The 20,407-nt window shown below is 38.4% G+C and overlaps 3 protein-coding genes across 7 annotated transcripts in view; 2 read left to right on the top strand and 1 right to left on the bottom strand.

Moving 5' to 3' along the window:
* MTHFD1 (methylenetetrahydrofolate dehydrogenase, cyclohydrolase and formyltetrahydrofolate synthetase 1) overlaps positions 1 to 5,453 on the top strand; it is a 67,381-nt gene extending 61,928 nt beyond the window's left edge. Inside the window, exons 25-28 of the mRNA XM_079126273.1 lie at positions 379 to 486; positions 910 to 1,062; positions 3,700 to 3,793; positions 5,237 to 5,453. Of these exons, the coding sequence (XP_078982399.1) occupies positions 379 to 486; positions 910 to 1,062; positions 3,700 to 3,789 (351 nt within the window). The 3' untranslated portion in view covers positions 3,790 to 3,793; positions 5,237 to 5,453. The remainder of the gene's footprint in view (positions 1 to 378; positions 487 to 909; positions 1,063 to 3,699; positions 3,794 to 5,236) is intronic.
* Positions 1 to 20,407, bottom strand: part of ZBTB25 (zinc finger and BTB domain containing 25) — a 156,861-nt gene that overhangs the window by 112,145 nt on the left and 24,309 nt on the right. For 2 of the 5 annotated variants that reach the window (XM_079126277.1, XM_079126278.1), the window contains exon 5: positions 14,057 to 14,210. The exons of the other annotated variants lie outside the window; for them this stretch is intronic. In XM_079126277.1, coding sequence (XP_078982403.1) covers positions 14,067 to 14,210 — 144 coding nt within the window. In that variant the 3' untranslated portion in view covers positions 14,057 to 14,066. Of the gene's footprint in view, positions 1 to 14,056; positions 14,211 to 20,407 lie in introns of those variants that run through there. 5 annotated transcript variants of the gene reach the window in all.
* On the top strand, positions 11,781 to 13,497 carry AKAP5 (A-kinase anchoring protein 5). The gene has a single exon (XM_079126302.1). The coding sequence runs from the start codon at positions 12,179 to 12,181 to the stop codon at positions 13,481 to 13,483; it is 1,305 nt and encodes a 434-aa protein (XP_078982428.1). The 5' UTR covers positions 11,781 to 12,178; the 3' UTR covers positions 13,484 to 13,497.

The raw sequence follows: 20,407 nt of genomic DNA, 5'->3' as shown, positions 1-20,407 counted from the left end.
GGACATTCTCCACTTCTCCACTTACCAAACCTTGGGCTTGGGTCAGGCATGTTGGAGGCATCTGTAATCCCAGGCAGGTTAAGGCAGGAGGCTCACAAGTTGGAGGCTAGCCTGGGCAACTTAGTGACACCCCGCCTCAAAATGAAAAAGTTCTGGGGATGTCGCTTGATGGTAGAGCACTATCCCCAGTATCATAAAAATATTAAAATCTGGGGCTTGGTATTAAAATGTCACTAACCCAGTAAACCAAATTATTTGCATGTCAATCTATGTATTAAAAAGTCTGGCCCCTTCAGGGACACTGACCTGGAACGTGGCCACATCCCTGTGAGAGTCCTCATGTGTGTCATGGATTCCCTTCTCTTTCTTGTGCATTAGCTCCCAGTTGAGGAAAAAATCAGGATCATTGCACAGAAGATCTACGGAGCTGATGACATTGAACTGCTCCCTGAAGCTCAGCACAAAGCTGAAGTCTACACAAAGCAGGTAGATGTTTGGCTAGATGGTTCTTTCATCCCTTTGCAAAGCAGGCCTTAGAGTTCGAATCCCTGGGTTCTCCCAACCCTGCCAAGCACCCAGCGCTTCACTTCTTTGGGTGGCAGCCTTCTCACCTTTGAAATCCTGGGATTGGGTTAGGTGGTTCAGTCTAAGGTCTTCCTTCACCCATCTGCAGTATATGAATGTGTAGAAAAGCCATGAAGATATAGGGGATGTCTTAACTGAAATATTGAGAACCTTTCCCTGGTTTTATCTCATATCTCCTAAGCAGGAAGATAGAGAAGTAGATATAAATATGAAGGGAGTCAGCTGTTTCAAATAAATTAAAGAAGCTTATAATTACAATGTCTAATATCCTTTATTGCACGGTCAGCTTTTCATTTGTCCTACTCCTGCTCCGTTTTCCCCCAGGGCTTTGGGAATCTACCTATCTGCATGGCCAAAACACACTTGTCCTTGTCTCACAACCCGGAGCAAAAAGGCGTGCCTACGGGCTTTGTTCTGCCCATTCGTGACATCCGCGCCAGTGTTGGGGCTGGTTTTCTTTACCCTTTAGTAGGAACGGTAAGTGAGGCTGCAAGAGAGAGGCCTGCGTATGTGTACTTCTTATCTTAAATGTATTAAGTTGACAAGAAAATGCCAAATTAACAGAGTTCACTACTGAGAAGAAAGTTGGGAGGTAGGCCTATTATGATTAATCCTCTTGCTGTGGACTATATTGATGTAATTCAAATGTGATACTGTGACTACTACTGCATAAAAAATTCTGTTTCTCAGGGGTAATTTGCTCTTGATTGAGCCCAGGATGGGCCTATTGATAGGTTGGGTTAATGCTAACATAAAGGCAACCCTTTATATCCATGGGTTCTGTGTCTGTGGATTTAATCATCTGTGGATCAAAAATATTTTTTAAAAATTGGTCTGTACTGAACATGTACAAACTTTTTTCTTACATATAATAACTACATAGCATTTACATTGCATTGCAAGTAATCTAGAGATAATTTAAAGTATAGGAGAATGTGTATAGGTTATATGCAAATATTACATCATCTTAAATAAGGGGCATAAGCATCTACAGATTCTGGAAATCATGGGGATCCAACCAACCCCTGATGATACTGAAGGACAACTTTAATCACAATTAGTGTTTATTTGGCACCTTATACAGGCTACCTCAGTCCTTCTAGCAGTCCTAGGAGCTAAGGACTGAGGTTCTACATGTCCAGGGTTTTACTGGCAGGTTTAGAACTTATGCCTAAAATTAAGGGAGGTCATCGTCTCTAAGTAAAAATTCCTTCATAAAAATACAACTGAATCACATATATTTGAAAGGTGAATTTGCTTACTTACAGGTTTTATGCACATAATAGCAGGGTAGAGGGATGCTAAAGGACATACTTGTAATTTAGATCAGTATTGTCCTAGCATTAACATAGATTTGTGCCTAAGATTCCCCTTAGGTCTGCCTGACATCCTGTATCTACGATTTGTACTTACATGCACTACAGAATTGAAATATTCAACTAGACTAATACACAATAAAAAAGAAATGCATAGATGTACTTCTGAAGCTATGCCATTCTTTTAGTACAGTAAGAAAGTGATAGGGGGTCACATTAAATATCCTTTTGAAAAATGTGTGACATCAGAGCTGAATTCAGTTTTTACTCTCAGGCAATGTGAGAGGTGTGACCCACTGACCCCAGCTCGCAGCGGGAGACAACATTACCATGGAACCATGGCATCAGCACACGAGCCAGCACACCAGTGCCCCCATGGGCACTCCAGAGAGTAGGAGGGTTAGCCTTGGGATGTGATGTTCATCAGTTTGGGATTTGGAGAAAGTCTTTTGGTAGGAATGTTAAGCCAGCACCTTGAAAACCGTATACTGTTCTTTTGGAGAAACTGTCAGCACTTATCAGCACAAGAGTAGTAGCTGCACTCTGCTCATTACATTCCACAGTCACATGCAGAGGGTAATTATAGAGATGAAAGCAAAGCTGGATGTGGTCAGGCCAGTGCACATCTGCCTGATCAGAGAGACAGGCTGCCTAGCACAAGACTTTCTCACTGAAAACAAAACATGCCTCAGTGGCCTTCAGCTTTCACTTGGACTAGGACTTTTCCATGCATGATCAAATGACTTAAACACTCTAAATAATTCTGTTCGTAATACCTTGTGGTTGCTGTTGGCGCCTCTGTAGGGCTCAGAGAATTTTTTTAATGTATCAATTCAAAGTGTGGTGGTTTCTTTTCAAGAGTTTTATATCTAGGTTTATATATATGTGTACACATCATCTTTTCCTTTTATGATTATTAATAACCAATATTTAAGGAAAGAATCATCTTTGGGAAGGAGTGAAAGCACTGAAAATGCCACTCACTGCTGTTTGGGGGACCAAATTTAGAGCTTTCTGTTCACAGGCACATGCATGTCTACACCAGTGGGCTCATCTTTTGTCTTTATAATGCAGCCTGCTAGATTTTTCTGCTAGGTCTGAAATGCCATCCTTTTCTTTCCTGACTTGTATGTCCATCCAGCACTTCCTTATGTCATGCAGAATACAGGAATAGAAACCAGATCTCTATAGCATGTTTTGAAGAGTATTGATTAGTACTCAGATATCAGAATTAGGTTTTCTTACGTTTTAATGTTTTGTGTTACAGAAGATGACTCATCCTACTTAATGATATTTTTATAGTTAAATTTTAAAAGTTCAGCCTAAGTCGTTTTCCTGTCTGGGTCTGATTTGGAACTTGTGTGTGTTCATTATGCAGGGTATATTTACAAATAAAGATATACCAAGTTCACACTTATAAGCCAGATGAATCTGCATCTAAGCAGGTATTTGTTAAAGCTGACTTTAGAAAAGAAGCAAATATAAACATAATTCATAAGCACTATAAGAGAATGATTGTACTGGACATGGTGGTGTATGCCTGTAATCCTGGCTACTTGGGAGGCTCAGGTAGGAGGGTTGCAAGTTCAAAGCCAACCTCAGCAACTTAGCAAGGCCCTAAGCAATTTAGTGAGACCCTGTCTCAAAATAAAAAATAAAAAGGGCTGGGGATGTGGCTCAGTGGTAAAGTGCTCCAGGTTCAATCCCTGGTAAACCCTCCCCACATCCCCTGCAAAAATAAAAAAAAAAAAATTAAAAATCACATTAAGTTCATTTTTAATGCTGTTTTACATCCTAGATGAGTACAATGCCTGGGCTCCCTACCCGGCCCTGTTTTTATGATATTGACTTGGACCCTGAAACTGAACAGGTGAATGGACTGTTTTAAACAGGTAAGTTGTTACAGCGTAAGAGTCCCCCCCGCCGTACTATATTTATGAATTATAGAATTCAAGAACTGTAAAAATTCAAATATTAATGCTTTCAAAACATTTCTTTTTAGCCAGGTGCAGTGGCACATGCCTATAATCCCTGGGGCTTGGGAGGCTGAGGCAGGATTGCAAGTTCAAAGCCAGCCTCAGCAACCATGAGGTGCTAAGCCACTCAGACCCTGGCTCTAAATAAAAATACAAAATAGGGCTGGGGACATAGCTCAATGAAAGAGCACCCCTGGGTTCGGTCCCCAGTACCTCCCCGCCCAAATTTCTTTTTAGACTTCACTGAGGGGATGGGATCAGGAATGAGAGTTGGTAATAACCAGTGAATGAGATAGTTATATTTCAACATATATTTAGAAGAAGAGCAAACTTGTCTTAGCCATGCATGTCATGAACTATGGAGGTCCTGCAGAGGAGTTTAGGCTTGGGCTAAGAGTTGGAGGTCAGACCAAGTCTGAATAGATAGAAAACAAGAGTTGAGTAAATGTCCCAGAAAGCAGAATAAAGAAGAAAACAGGACCAATCCTGACTTAGGTGAATCACAATGAATGAGCTATCCCTAGACACAGCCAATTGAAATTTCAAAAACATCTAACATGAAGATCTTAAACATCCTTCTCTAAAGAAGAAAAGAAACAAAAATGATTTGCCTGTGAAAAAGTGAAAATTGTACAGAACACCTGTCTTATCAGCAGTAAATGGCTTTTACACAATGGGGCAATGTCTTCCAAGTTAAGGGAAGCCAAATCTGTCCAGATGTTTTCAGATATGTACAGATTTGCCACTCCTGAATCTCCTCTTAGCAAATTATTTAGCAATGTAACCTGGAAAAATGAAGAATTAAACCAAGAAAAGAGGAAAATGAGTTTTAAGAAATTGAATCCAGATTTTGATAGTAACAGGTGTACAGACAACCATGCAAATGATCTCAGTTACAAATCCAAACTGGAACGAACGAGAGGAGGGAGGGCTTGAGAAAGGCTAGAAAGAGCTAGAAAAGACAAGGGCAGCGAAAGCTCTTGTATCATTTGAGAAAGTAGAGGTCCAGATGGAAGCAGAGTGTAGTAACCATTTAAGTCATGGTGACAATGCTAAGAAGAGAGACTTTGAGCTCGATGCTGTGGGAACCATATTCTTCGAGAGGGCATGTGTGCTATTGGAAATGCAGCCCTGGCTTACTGCTAGGTCTGTTCCTGAACAGTATTAACATAGCCTTCATGTAAATGCCATGCATTATTCTCCAACCTATTATGGGCAGACCCTAGAAGACTCAGTGATGGGAGAGCATATAAATGTTAACAGCTTTGGCAATATGAGTAGGGAATAATGCAGTGTGGAAGGGAAGAAGAAACATTTTGGTGCATAGAGAAAACATTTATTCCTTGTTTTTCTTTCCAGATCATCTATCTCCAAGAAGCTACTTTGAAAGATTGGCCCACTATGAGTGGGAAGTTGAGAGAAGTCAGCCACTGCCTGGAGGATCTTCTGAAATGAATAGTGGGAGTAAAGCCTTTCTTCAGCCTTAATTCTCATCATGTATAAATTAACATAGCTCATGCACCTATTTACTTTAATGAAGTTCCACAGAATAAAAAGAAAATAATTTTGCTATCTTTGTGTTCACATGTAAATTGTAGCACTGATAATACTGTGCTGCAATATCATCGCCATCCTATCTGAACCCATCTGTTGGGCAGCCCCCTGGGGCTGGAAAAGCAAATTGCATTATGTACTTTGTGATCAGTTGTGTTTAGGCGGGGAATGTGTGCATACTTGTGTGTCTCTGCAAGGACACATGATTCAGGAGAACTGAGAAGGACAGGGTAGAAGTAGGGTATGGAGGAAGATTTGCCTTTTAATTTAATACCTTTCTATATTCCCCTGCCCCCATCCTAGGGAGGTATTGCTTATGTAGGTTTTTGCCCTGAGCTTCCTTGGAATTCCCATTTCTATCATAGCATTAGCACCATTAAGCCCTTAGGAAGCCATAGGTAGGTTAGCCCTTTCTACTTTTGTTGATTCAGCAGCTGTTTATTGAGTTGCTGTTAAGTGCCTGGGCTTTACCTCTTCCTATAGAATTTTATTTTTCCTAGAATATTCTCACCTCTGTGATTGATCAGTCACCTCAAATCAGAGCTAACCTTTGCTTGAGTATGTGTAGATATTAATTACAATAGAACAGATCTCCAAATTAGTTTTTTATCCCAGTTTACAGAAAGGCAAACTGCAAGATTGCACTGCCATTGTCTGTGCCATGAACTTGTAAAGGTGTTTTAGTTCCAAAGCCTCTGTTCGCAGTTCTTGCCAGGCTGTGAGAGGTAAGGTTAGCTGTGCCCATTTCCTATCCCTCCAAAAGGAAGGAATGATAAAGTTGGAAGAAGCCGTAAGAGGAAATAGAAGTTAGCAAGGCTGCTGAGCGATCCTGATGGTGTGGGTTTGTGGAATTGCTTTTTCTGTCTTTGATGAAGATGGGTCATGTGTACCAGCTCACAGATGCTATTTCCACAATGAAAGAAGGCACAAGCAACCAAATAACAGCAGGTCAGGTGAAGACTTGGATGAAAGACCTATGAAGCACTGGTGCGTGGAGTGCCTGTGTGTGTCACCGGTGAGGGCTTGGCGCTTTCCCCACGGGGCTGGGAGTTCCTTTTGATCTCTGCTTCCTTGTGCCCATTCTGACTGTTCTCTGTGCTGTGCTGTGACTGCCTTCCTTTCCCATATTAGTATCTTACTGATAAACAGTGTCTTCTCCTACATGAATCTCAGAGGCTGTTGATGTGAGTTGAAAATGTAAAGATACCTAATTCAAGAGAGACAGCAGCATTATGTGCTGCCAAGAAAAGCAGATTGCAGAAGAATTACTGTTGGGTTTGTGGTGGCTCCCTGCAACCTTCATGCTGCCCACAGGCAGATCAACCATCAGCAAATTGGAGCCATGGTTTGATTTCATAGTGTGCCAGGGAAAGGGGTTGAAGGACTTCTCAGAGGACCTCTGAAACATAAGACGCATTAAAGGCTTACCCACTTTCCATAGCTACAGGCCTGGACTGTGGGTGGGTAGAGACCAGGGTTGGAGAAATGATATGATGGTTAAGATTCACATAAATATGTAAAATATTTTGTTGGCACACTGTATCTGGTGATATTAACATGATAACCTATAAGTAGAATAATTTTTCATCAAATTAAAGAGACATTTATAGCCCATTTCCTATTACATAATACAAAGCTACTAATAGAGTAGTAGACAATGATATGGGTAATAGCTTTAACCGTCTTAACTATCACTTAAGTATTCAGGGATGACAGATTTCTTTCATGCCTGAGGTACTGGATACATTTTTAAAAAACAGATCTGGCATAGGGTTCTAGTCAAATCCTAAAGAAAAACCACAGTGCAATGTTTTATTCATAGTACTATACTGGGTGTGAATGTGTGGTAGAAGTTGAGACAAGTCATTTGTAATATACCTCAAACAAATCTCTTAATTTGTCCTTCAAATACAAGATAAATTTACCTCTTACCTCAAACTGCCTTTCGGTTCCCTTTTACTTTTTTTTTTAAAGAAAAGCAAGTAGAGTTAAGATCTACAATCATTAAGTTGGCCTTTATATCATTTCAACATGTATCTTTCTTCATTTCCCAGTGGTGACAGCTAGCTATTCCACCCTGCCCTCATCTAGGTAAACTATCCTTATTTTTTGCCTAAAACTGCTGCAAACTCCCAGGTCTACTAGGTTTGAAGGGTTTGAAGAACCTTGGAGTTTGAGTAATAGCACCTCAGTTGCTTATAAGTGGCATGGATTTCTTTTTCTTTTTTACCCAGGGGCACTTTGCCACTGAGCTACATCCCTAGTCTTTATTTGAGACAGGGTCTCAGTATGTTGCTGAGATTGGTCTCCTGCTTCAACCTCCCAAGTAACTGGGATTTCAAGGATGTGCCATTGAGTTCAGGTTTTTTGTCTTATTTAAGCTTCAAAACTGGCAGAACCAGGGTTAGCAGCCCATATGGGGATATAAAAGCCATTTTCACAGACCTGTGTTTGTTGGATAAACAAAGCTAAACTGAATTCTTAATTACAACTAAACTAGATGCTTATGGATTTTCTGCTTTGCAGTTCTTTTATCTGCAAATTTAAGCTTTTGACAACTTTAATTCAGCTTTGTTTTTGTGCAGAGTTTGTTCCTTAGTAAGTCTTGGTGGAATAAATCTAGAAAATCTTATAAAGGTAAAATGTGTTCCTGGCAAAACATTAAAAAATGGACACACACCACACCCTGTCCAAGATGATGGTCCCACTGAAGACAGGAGTGCAGCTGTTATTCAGGAGTTCTTCCTTCCACCAAATGAGGGGCATCCTTTGGAGGCTCTGCTGGAAGGATTCAGGGAGGAGGTTGGACCTCACAGTTGGAGCTCCCAGGAATGCCCTCCAAAGCAAGTCACCCTAAGCTTTCTTGGCAACACCTTTCATTGAGTGTTCATGCTTTGTGTGTATAAATAAATACTTGTGCAGCTACCATGGGTAGAAACTTGTTTAAGTAAAGGATTGGAAAATGCATGAAAATAACGTAACCTAGGCCCTTGGGCAAGAAGGTAGAAGATGCCTGTGCCCTTTGACAGACCAGAATGGTAAAAAATGTCCTCTCTTCCACTCCCGCTTAATTGAGAGGGACAAAGCTAAGCAGACACATAACGAGTATGCTTAAGAGTAACTTGAGCAACTTGAAAGCTATTTCGACTGATTTTAGGAAATATATGTAAGGTATTAAAGGGGGTGGGACTGGTTTCCGTGCCCTTTTCACCTTGTCAGTGAGATGCGGTTGCTACACATCATCTCCACCTCCCTCTACTGGAAGTCAGGTCTAAGAGTCTGGCAAGAAACCATGATAACCTCACATTCAAAGCCACTCCTGGGAAAGTTTTGTTTGCATTTCGACTCATGTAATTTTCTCTCCAACTGACACCTCAGTTGCACTTACTCTATGCAGTTTGAATCCTGCTTTTAAACTTTGATATCTGCCTTGTCTTTAAATATTCGTGGAGGTAATTTATAATGGGAGTGCCTGTAATTTAAAACAGGATTTTGCTACTTTGAAAAATGCTGGGTTTTCTTCTTCGATCACCTCCCCATCTTCTGGCTCTTTCGGTGGTCTCTCTGCCCTTGACATGAGCCCGCAGGTGGAATTCGCGTCCCCGGCTGGGAGCCAGAAGACAGCTCTCCTGGCGGCCGCTAACAACTCACAGGTGGATCCCGCCATACACCCGCCCCTCGGTCGCCCCGCCCCGCTGCTCCGCGCGCATTGGCGGGGCAGGCTGTCGATCTGCAAGCTGCTGGGGAAGGGGCGCAGCCTGGCTGCAGTCCCTCCGCAGAGGGCTGTTTGCTCAGGGTGAGCGGTGGCTCCCTGACTGCCAGTCGAGGCTCTGTGCTGCTCAAGAGTGCCCGAGCTCAGCAGTAGAGTTCACTAGGGATGCCAGCGCTATCGGTAAGTGAGAGCAGGACTAGGAGGCTGGGAGGCGGTGGGTCCGGAGCAGTGTCAGGTCGGCTCACCTCCTGGACTGCAGAGTGGATGGGAGGTGCCCTCAAGACAAGGGGGATCCGGGTCCTCCGAGATGGCAGGGAGTGAGAGCCTAGAAGGTCATTAGTCCGCAGGGGTCTCTCACCTACCCGCTTTGCTTCATCGCTAGTACCATAAGCATGGGTTGCCGGTAGTTTTTTTTGTTTTCACCTCATTTATCCTGTTTTGGAAAATGTGACTTGAGATTCCTGACCATTATAATTTTACAGATAGCTTGAAGCTGGGTTATGTGGTCCACGCCCCCGACATTTTCCTTTTTGAGTACTTTACCCTGCGCGCTCCATATCCTGCCATAAGGAGCATCAAGCCAGAGAGATTCCTTCCTCCAGAAGGAAGCTTCGTGGTCCACATCGGGTGCTCGGAAAGATGCACTGCTTTCCTCAGGTAGTGGTTGCTCTTTGCTGCTTAAGACATAGAGGGGAGGTGGTGATTTCTGTGGCATTAGACTTAAGATTCTGTGAAGAAACGTCGGGGCTTTAAGGTTTCCTGAGGCAGTGAAGCTACCCTTGCAGGTTAAGGGCGAATCATTGACAGTCTAACGTTCCTCAAAGTTTTAATGCCTACAGATTGCAGCACGCCCTCCCCATTTCTGTTAGGCTTCTGTTTGGGTGTTTGTTTCCATAGCATGATATATACATTCAAGTGAGCTCCTCGAGCAGTTGTCTTTGGGCAATTCAGGTTGGTTTCTAATGATACATTCTTAAATATGATCTGTTTTCAATACGTCTATTAGTAGTACATCCTGTGCTTAATAAAAATGTTTAGGCTCTGAGAATGCACGAGAGATGAGAAGACTTAAGGGTTGCAATCAGCTGAGGTTCTGGTGCTGATTAAATCATTATGTGTGAAAGACACTGTAAAACGTTCATATTTTCTGCCATTGTTCTAGAGTGACTGTCTTTGTGTTAGAGGTATGAAGTATGCAATACTCAACCTAAAAATACATTTCCTTAGATCATAAACTAGTTTTACAGAGCTCCAGTTCCTTCTACAGTGCAGAGAATGAAGGGCTACCCAAATGAAACTTCATTTAGGATTTACATAAAAGTTATGAGAAAATAATTCACTTGACTATTTTATGACATCAACTAAAATTCATAGGATTTTGTTAGTAATCACCTCATATCTGCATTCTTAGATACTATTCTGAGGATTAATTTTTAAATACTCCATATTTTTAATTTAGCTAATCCATTTGCCAATTGCATGGCTTATCAATTTATATTTGGCTTTTAAATTAGTTCCAGGACCAAAAAAAAAAAACCTTTTAAAATCTTGGTTTTAAAATAGTAAGAACTCAATCCAGGTTTAATTATGGGTTGACTGGATGCATTATGGTTAATTAAATGACCATTAAACAATTAAAAATTTTTGACTAATGGATTTATTGCAGATGAGCAAAATTCATTTTCTGATGGAACCCTTAAAGCCCAGTTGCAGAGCATAGGTTTCAGAAACAGGCAGTGCTGGTTTGAATGTGAGCCTGTTACCTAATAGCTTTGTAATCTCAGGCAAGCTGCTTCATCTGTAGACAGTACCACCACCTACCTACTCACTTGGTAATATTGTGGTTTAGGTTAGAGATGTATGAAAAAGTGCTCGGCATGGACTAATACACAAGAGTGCTGAATATGTGTCAGCTGTTATTAACTCTTAACTGACCTCCAACTATGTGCATATCATAGTGGAAAAGTATGAACAGTAAATACTTAAGTGAAATGTCAAAGTTATACAACTAATTTAAGAGTGGAGAATGACAGTGATGTTAAATTTTCCTAAGAGTATGTATGAAAACTAGCACCTCCTTGACAGAACATACATTTTTAGAACAGAAACCTTATGGTACAATGGAAAGAATTCTAGAGAGTCAAAAATCTCTACTTCTAACTATGGCTATGATCTTATCTGGCAGTTTGGCTTTCTATAAGCCAAGTGCCCCCTCTGGAGCTCAATTTTGTCATCTGGCTGGACTTGAATGACCTCAAATAATCTTTGACGTCCTTTGCAGCTTCAAAATTCTTTATTCCATGTGATAAAAATTATATTAGCTTATCTGTCATCCTGTCCTTCACTTTTTTTTTTTTTTTTTTTTTTTGTAGTTGTTGTTTGCTAAACTTGCCATTTAGGGTCATTAATAATTCATAAAGACAGGCCCAACTAAACAAATGACAATGTCAGACTTGCAGAGTAGTCCAAAATGAAGTTTTAACAAAAAAAGAGAACAAAATATATTCACACCAAAATATTTTTGACAGGGCAAAGGTAAACCCCAATTTCTATTCTTCTCTCTTTTTTTTTGTGGTGCTGGGGACTGAACCAAGGGCCTTGTATGTGCTAGGCAAGCATTCAACCAACTGAGCTATATCCCCAGCCCCCCACTGTCTATTCTTTAGTCATTTAGGAAGTAACTACATGGAAAAACATGCCTGGTAGCATCTACGTTCAACTGAAATAGTCTCCATAGAAAATAATGTTCTCATTGTCAAATAAAATACCATTTTCTTTACTCTCATCAGGTTGGTCTTGCAGTAAAGCAAAAATTTACCCAGTGAAGACCTTTCATGAAGAAATTAAAAATAGAAATTGCAAGCCATAGAGAAACAAAGCATTTGTTTACTACACAAAGTATCTAAAACAACTGTATAAAGTAGGATGAAAGGAATGAATACACCTGGGAAAAATTTTACTCAGTGTGAATATTTTTGTCTACCTTTTTGCCATAAAAGGCTGCCTAAGGAAGAAATAATATAGTTTTCTAGAGAATGAAAGAGTGTAGTGTAAAAATGGAGACCACAGTTTCTGAAATTCAAGTAGAAAATAAGGATGAAATGAAATTAGCAGAAGTCAGTCCTAAGAATGAAAGACAGGAGGAAAAAACATCCAGGCTCTGCTTCAAAAGAAGAAAGAAAGCAGGCAAGTCAGTGAAGCCCAAAGCTGTCCCTGAAGCTGCTGATGTGGCAAGGGAGTGTCCCCCAGAAGCAGGAGCTTCTGATCAATCACAGCACCCAGGGGGTACCTGGGCCTCAATCAAACGTCTAGTAACACACAGGAAAAGGTCAGATTCTTCAAAGCAGCAAAAGTCATCTAAGGCTGAAGTGCAACCTGAAATAAAGGATGAAGATGCTGATCTTCCTAAGAAAAAGGTAAAATCCAGAATTAAGATTCCCTGCATAAAATTCTCAAAAGGTACACAAAGAAGTAATCATTCCAGAATTATAGAAGACTCAGACTGCAGCATCAAAGTCCAAAAAGAGGCTGAAGGTTTGGATATACAAACTCAAACCCAATTGAATGACCAGGCAACAAAGGCTAAGTCAACCCAGGACCTAAGTGAAGGCATCCTGCACAAAGATGGTGATGAGGTCTGTGAATCAAACGTGAACAACAGCATAACATCTGGAGAGAACGTGATTTCAGTAGAACTTGAATTGGATAATGGGCATTCTGCTATTCAAACAGGAACTCTAATCCTTGAAAAGGAAATTGAAATGATTGAAGAAAAACAAAGTGTTCAATCTCAGCAAGCAAGCTCATTTACAAGTTCAGAAACAGACAACCAGCAACCAGTGACTTCTGATGTTCCTCCATCACCTGCAATCCCAGATCAGCAAACTGTGGAAGAATCCAGTAACAATGTCCTAGAAAGTGGACCAAACTGTGAAGACTATGAAAGGAGAGAAATGGTGGCTGAAGAGAATAAGCCAAAAGATATTGAATTGAGCCAGGAATCGGATCTGAAAGAAAATGGGATCGATGCAGAGAAACCCAAATCAGAAGAAAGTAAAAGAATGGAGCCAATTGCTATTATTATTACAGACACTGAAATAAGTGAATTTGATGTTAAGAAATCTAAAAATGTCCCTAAGCAATTCTTAATTTCAATAGAAAATGAGCAAGTAGGGGTTTTTAATGATAGTGGTTTTGAGGGTAGAACTCCAGAACAATATGAAACACTCTTAATAGAAACAGCTTCTTCTCTTGTCAAGAATGCTATCCAGTTGTCTATAGAACAGCTGGTTAATGAAATGGCCTCTGATGACAATAAAATAAACACTCTCCTACAGTGACTCAATTTCCAGATCAAGGAAGAAAAGCTTAACCATTTACACATTCATAGCATTTCTTATCCAGAAACAAATGAGAGATTTATCACTTGTGGAATTAAACGTAAAATTCCAGCCTACAAGTGCTAAAGAATAAATCAAGTTCATAAAACTCTACCACTGAATTGCAGTCACTTCTGGATTGGAGGAAGTCAGCACAGCAACACAAAGTGACATACAGGGAGTAGCTAAAATGGCATATGGAGATTGTTCGGGAAAGGAAGTATTTATTGAGCACAACAGTATGCCATAAGCTCTTTACTGTTCTCTGATGTCACAAAGTCTGGTTTCTTTTTAACAGTTCAGCGCTGTGTAACATTGCATTCAGTTTTCAAAAACTTTTTTTTTTTTTACAGTGCATTTTTATGTTGTTTAAAATGGTGAATAGGTGAGCTGCTTATGTGAATAGGTACTTTATAGTTTTTATATTCCTCAGCAGTAGTCTTACCTCAAAAAAAATAATGCATTTTCTAATTTCAACAGAGTGTGTGCAGAATATGCATACTGGAATTAAACATGAGTGGTTTTCTCATCTTGCTTAAGTCCCTTACAAAAGCCATTCACGAGATCCTTCAAATGAGCAAATAGTTACAAAGTGCAAAAGTGTGGACACAAGGAATACAGTTTCCCTTTCCACCTTCCTTCTGTCCCAGAAGATCTGTATATATCCATTTCTGTATGGGTTTATCTGCTGAAAAGTTTAAAACAAAACAGTGAAAACCAAATGAGGGAATATTACTTTTCATCCAGGAGAATTAACAAATGACCACAGCACAAAATTCCTCTTGCAGTATTTCTTCTTTAAAGACCTGATTCATCAATGTCTCCTCAAGGACATTCTGATGGAAAAGGGTCTAGGAAATCATAATATTCTAGTCAAAATGTTGTTTATTCTTGGCCAAGAATGAGCCATGTACAGTTATTGCTAAGGTACATATTTTCAGTATATGTATGTGTTCAGAGAATCCAGTAAAAAAGTACTTTATATGTATAATGAAAATTTTAAATTTTTCATCACTATTTCCAGTTCAGCTAATACTTTACAAAAATGAGAAGGGCTCATTTGCATTTTATTCAGTTATTTAAAGAGAAGCATCCAATCACATCAATGATTGCCATGTATTTTGGAGAAAATTCTATCTTTCATGTTTTCTTGTATGAAATGGCCACGATACCCTAACACACTTCCCTACCTCATAGGTTAGGGTTCATACTGTATAGTTTCCCATTTTCTAAACTGAGTGATGGTGTTACTACTTGAAACAGATGAAGAAATGGAAGTAGAAGAATGAATGGTAAGGTTTGTTGAAGACCATCTTGGAGGAAGGAGACACATGAGATGATTTTAAATGTTCTGGGTGAGTTCTTGCACTATTTCAGTATTGCATATCTATAGTATGTGTTAATTTTTCCTATAGTTTCTTTTTTTTTTTTTTTTTTTTGTAAATATATTTTGAGACCTCTGACAGAAAAAGCCAGTCTGACTTTGGAATTGAACCAAAAAACAGATATTAGTAAGATTATTAATCTTATTAGTAAAATTCTTTGCTGAAATGCAAACTTTATTTCTCCCAGATTTTCCTACCTTCATGTTTATAATCTAGGAGGGGAAGTTTCCTTCAGCAGCAAGATAAATGTGGGTCTTTCAAAACATGACCCAAGAAATCAATGTCTTTTAATTAACTTCTACCAATATTTTTTAAAGTAAGATTAAGTCATACTCTTTGAAAAACTCTTTTCAACTCACTATATGTGGTGCTAATGGACTTAGATATAGCTACCAGCAAATATCACATTTTAAAATGAACAATTTAAAAACCTAATTAAGGTTGGTGCATTGTACAGTATTTTGAAGAATCCTATCTTCATTTATTACAAGGATTGCTCCAAGCCAATATACTTGCATTATAATTTTTCAGTCATCTCTTATGAACAAGCAAAAGTATAGCATTTATCAGTTATTTAAAGCATTCTGGAAGGTTAGGACATATTTATTTGGGATTTAAAAAAAACAGATACGAGTTAAATATGTGTAGTGAAATGTCTAGGTGTTTTTCCCTTTGTGGTTTGATAAATGTATTTTTGGTTACAATGCATTATGATTATTTTTATGATGAGATGTATACTCTTGCATTCATTAAGTGGTTTCTCCTCAATCTTTTCTAGTTAAATAATTAGTATTTATCTGAAAATAGAATCTTTAATTGTTCTCAATCTATTACATCTGCTACATGGCCAAATCCTATTACAGTAAATTTCTAAAGGGATTCAAATTGTTTTATTGTTATAGAAATAAGCAGGAATTAGATGGCCTAGAAGTCTTTCATAAAATATTTATTATCATAGTATTTATTTTAAGCAATCTGATCACATATGCAAAATACTGTGTGAAATAGGTTCTGATTCAATTCACATTCATTTGATCATTTAAAAGGTTTAAATTTAAGAATACCATATTTTCATTGAAATCTGCTGTGGTATAAATGTTGCTTTTAATGAACATTTATTAGTTAGGATTTAGTTTCACTCTGAACTCAGAATTTTTGCAAGCCTGGGGGAGTTTATCAGATTCTTATTAATCTTTTCAGTATATTATCTTCCTCCCTTTAAGAGTCAAGTATTATTCACTTTGCTTCTTACAACACAGAATATCAAAATTCTCTTTTTATGTGGCACTATTCACCTAACATTTTTAAAGCACTTTACAAGATATAAAAATAGTACCCAGTATCATTTAAGTAAAGGTAGAGAAAACAAAAGAACTTTCAAACAGAAATTATGTTCCCTGCCACCTCCTCCACCTCAAAGAATAATAAGCATGTGGCACAAATGGAGTTCTTCATATAAAAGCTGTCTGCATAATTTTCTTTCAAGGTAATATATTTGACAGCACAAAGTTTGCAGTGATCTTAATTGGGCTACTATGCAGTGGAATCTTAGAACTTTCTGACTTACTTCTGAGAAATCATGTTATTTCACCAGAATATGTGAATAAGCATTTTGCTAAAGGGTGTGAGAGAGATGAATCATGAGAGTTCCAGTCAAATCTGGCTTATGTATGCAGTCCAGAGTAAATTTTACCCATAAATTTCTAACTAACTTCAAGTTGCCTTACTTTTTAAAGTTAAGAATTTTTTAGGGGTTTACAGCAGAATTTTAAAAAATAATTGTTAGGCTTTAGAATCTTATTGTTTGAAAAGATCCTTTCAATGTGGACTTTACTGAAATATGTAAAGTCTGCTTTCTAATTTCATCTGCTACTAAATACATTGGAGTTTAATTTTTCTGCCTGCCATCTGTGAATTTTTTAATATCCTACCTTAAGTTTGAGAGTTCTTTATGTTCAAATTCCTATGATGTTTTATTGTATAAAATGAGATCTCTTATATTCAATTCAAAATATCCTCCATAGTACATTTTAGGAAAGATTTTTTTTATTATGATCTTTATTTACATTTATTAGAATGAAGGTACATAAAACTTAGGTGTGCTGATTAAATTCAGCTTGATTCAGCCACCGTTAGGCATACCACCTGCCAAACATTTTGATAATGGAATAATAGGCTTCCTGCTTTCCAAGAAAGAGCATGACAACAGAAGCCGAGACAAGGGTTAAGGCAAAGAGCCATAGATAGTGCAGAAACATGAGGTCAGACGGGAGCGTAGAGTGTAATTTTGTGTGGTGTAGGAAAAGTGTCATCTGAATACACTAGCAGTCTGAAAGCATTCAGTTTCTAAATAGTTAAGCAGTATATTCATTCTTAATTGTGACTAGGTACAGAAGAAGGCCTGCATAATGTTACATATTTATAGTAGTTCTTTGTCTATAAAAATGTTAAGTGGATGAGCTATTCTGAAAGTTAAGAATTCCATTTTGTATTTCTCATTAAAATTGGTATTCTATTACTATGGATCAGATGTTAGTATTAAATAAATAATACTCTGAGAAAAAGTTTTCAAGCTGAATTAATTTAGATACTAATATTAATAAAGAATGTTATATTCATGTTTGTTTATCCACAGCTTAAAAAAACATAGTAAATTGTTCACTTCATAAAACTATAAAGATCATACTGATTTAGTTAGCCTTACTAAAAGTTCCACTCTGCTGACTGGGTATCAGACAGACTTTACAACATGTGCCTAAAGGAGTCTACTTTGAGCAAGAAAAATAAAAAAAAGGAACTAGAACTTTGAACTAATTCAACCTAAAGGGAAGTTCTGAATTTGATGCCACCTATAAATTTAACAAAAACACAGTTTGGGAGGTGGTGGGTGTAGCTCATTGGTAAGAGCACTTGCCTAGCATGCAAGAGGCCCTGTTCAGTGCTGCTAAACAAAACAAAATAACAAACAAAAACAGTTTCCATCATTTCTTGCTATATTTCATTAGTTGTCTTTTCTGAATTGTATTAATCTATGACTTCTTAATGATCTTTCCCAAATAACCAAGCCATCTTGATGTGAAAAATGCTTAAATTATCCAGGTAGTATCTGTTAAGGTTGGGTGTTTCAAAATTTCTGTAATTACTAAGGCACTAATTCATTCTGCTAACACAATGCTGGTTTTTCTTAATTATAGGTCAATTAATATTTGGGCTCTATGAAAAATTTTCCAAATCTTGAGACCCATTTAAAAGTTGATAGTACTTTCAAAGTCCTAAAACTAAACCTGGTTCCAGTTAATGTCTTATTGAGAAAATAGTACATGGGTATTTAATATTTTAGTTATCAAATTTTTAAAATTTTCATTAAATTACATCTTCTTAGAAATACTACCACCTTTTGCGAAACTTGTCCTCAACTCTGCTAATCTCTGTTAGATCCACCTTGACTCCAACTGTTTTATGAGTTCCTTCCCTGCTTCCAGTTTTAGCTTACCAAAGGTTGTTTCTGAGCTCTGTGAAGAGTACATGTGTGTTTGAACATGGGCACGGGACATCTTGTCAGAATTGCAGTGGATTCGCAGCAATGTTGGGTGCAGGTGCCATGAATAATAAAGTAAAACCTAGAGGAGAAGATGGTGATAGCTCCTGGTTTGGAAAACTCCCAGCCTTAAACTGTCTATTAATTTCAACCTATTATAACAATAGCAGTCTGGCAGTTTCTGAGTATTAGCAAGACCAAATACTTTCCTCACTATTTGCTTTGTAACTAAACTCAAATAGGACTTTCAGCCTTGATCTTTATGACGCTGCACTTATGGGGCAGGGATTAAGCTTCCATACACTTTTCATAGCTATACTTGGGGCCATAACCAGGGTATTCCATTTCTGCCCTCCTAGGAGATGGGAAGCATATGTAGTTATTTGCACCCAAAGTGCTGGGGATTGAATCCAGGACCTCAGTATGCAAAGCACATGCTCTTCCCTGAACTACACTCCCAGCCCTGTACCTAAAACTTTTATTCCCAAATCCCTACTTTGACATCTGTAACTTCAGGTCACACAGGAAGGTCTGGCCAATATGGTCACTACAGGGACTCTGGGCTACACTGGTCATCAATCACCAGAACTAATGTAGCTACAGGTATGCATATCATCAAATAACCTCACATATAAATTACAGGACAGGTTCCATGTGGAACTGTCATTTGCAGCCTCAGGTATTTAGACAGAATATCTCTAAGTGTCATCCAAAATTGAAGTATTTCCATCCTCCTGACAGAGTGACTAAAGTAGAATTGTCAAAACAATTGGTCAATACACAATTCAGGTGAAAAAAGTCAACTGGATTTTTAAATCTTTTATTCAAATGAGCCACAAATAACCTTGTCAGCAATTTCCCTGATTTCAGAATGAACTGCATAGAATTATCTCTTAATTTTCTGAGTTCCCTCTAAGCCCTCAATATCTGATGTGTTTCTCCTGAAAGATGAATGACAGTAAATAATAGCAATCATTAAGATTTGTTCAACTCTCAGACTTTCTGTATTTATCTGAGTGATATGCACCTTTTTTTCATTAAGGCATAATTTACAAACAGTAAAAAAATTCACCTATTTGTAGTGTATAATTCTACAAGTTTTGACAAGTCTTTAAACTTAAATCTTATTATAACCTCTATACAATCTATGTATTTATGCATAATCTGCATGGCCATTATGTTGGCTGAGTGTAGCCATCAGAGTTTGAGAGATCTACAAAGAGATGTTTAAAATAAAAAAGTCTTCCCTTTTATATGCATTTCTCCCACATTTGAAAACACTGGTAGGAAGAAGAGGACAGGAACCATTTAGCTGACAGTACTAGACTGCACATATGTGGAAAAGAGGCAGTGTTAGGAAATGGGAATTGACCCACTAAGAAAAGTTAACAGGTGAATCTTTTCTTTTTTGAATAATTATTTATTTTCATGTGGTGCTAAGGATTGAACCCAGTGCCTCACACATGCTAGGCACGCACTCTGCCACTGAACTACAGCCCCAGCCCAGGTGAATCTCTATTTGCTGAAGAATCACCACAGTTTATTTAGATTTTCTTCCCTACAAGGCAGTTGCTACAAATCTCAGTCCCTTCTCATCTCCCATTCTTTTTATTTTTAACCTACACAGGGTTGGGACAAAATATCATATGTCATATGTCTTTAGAAAAATGAGATAGAGCTAAATTCATAACGTCTCATTCCTCAAAGACCCACTAGGTTCACACAAATCTGACGTGGAATTTACTGAAACTACAGCTGGTGATGGCCACCTTCTCTGGCCATCTCCTTCCATAAGCCTCTCCTGGGTTCCCAGAAGAGGTGGGGCCAGGGCAGTGTACAAGGAATCCCTTCCAGTGCACTACCACTCCTTTAGACTTCTGACTGGAAAGGACATCATAGTGTTCTAATAACTTAAGGGATACTTTTTTCCCTGTTATTTTTAAAGGATATTACCAAGTTGTT

Source organism: Sciurus vulgaris, assembly GCF_902686455.1.
Source record: "Sciurus vulgaris genome assembly, chromosome: 2".
Classification (NCBI taxonomy): Eukaryota; Metazoa; Chordata; class Mammalia; order Rodentia; family Sciuridae; genus Sciurus; species Sciurus vulgaris.
The sequence above is the reverse complement of the archived record's forward strand: the minus strand, read 5'-3'. Positions and strand labels throughout refer to the sequence as shown.

What these genes read in the sequence shown, in the direction of transcription:
- AKAP5 (XM_079126302.1), top strand. Translation starts at nt 12,179, where the DNA reads ATGAAAGAGTGTAGTGTAAAAATGGAGACCACAGTTTCTGAAATTCAA.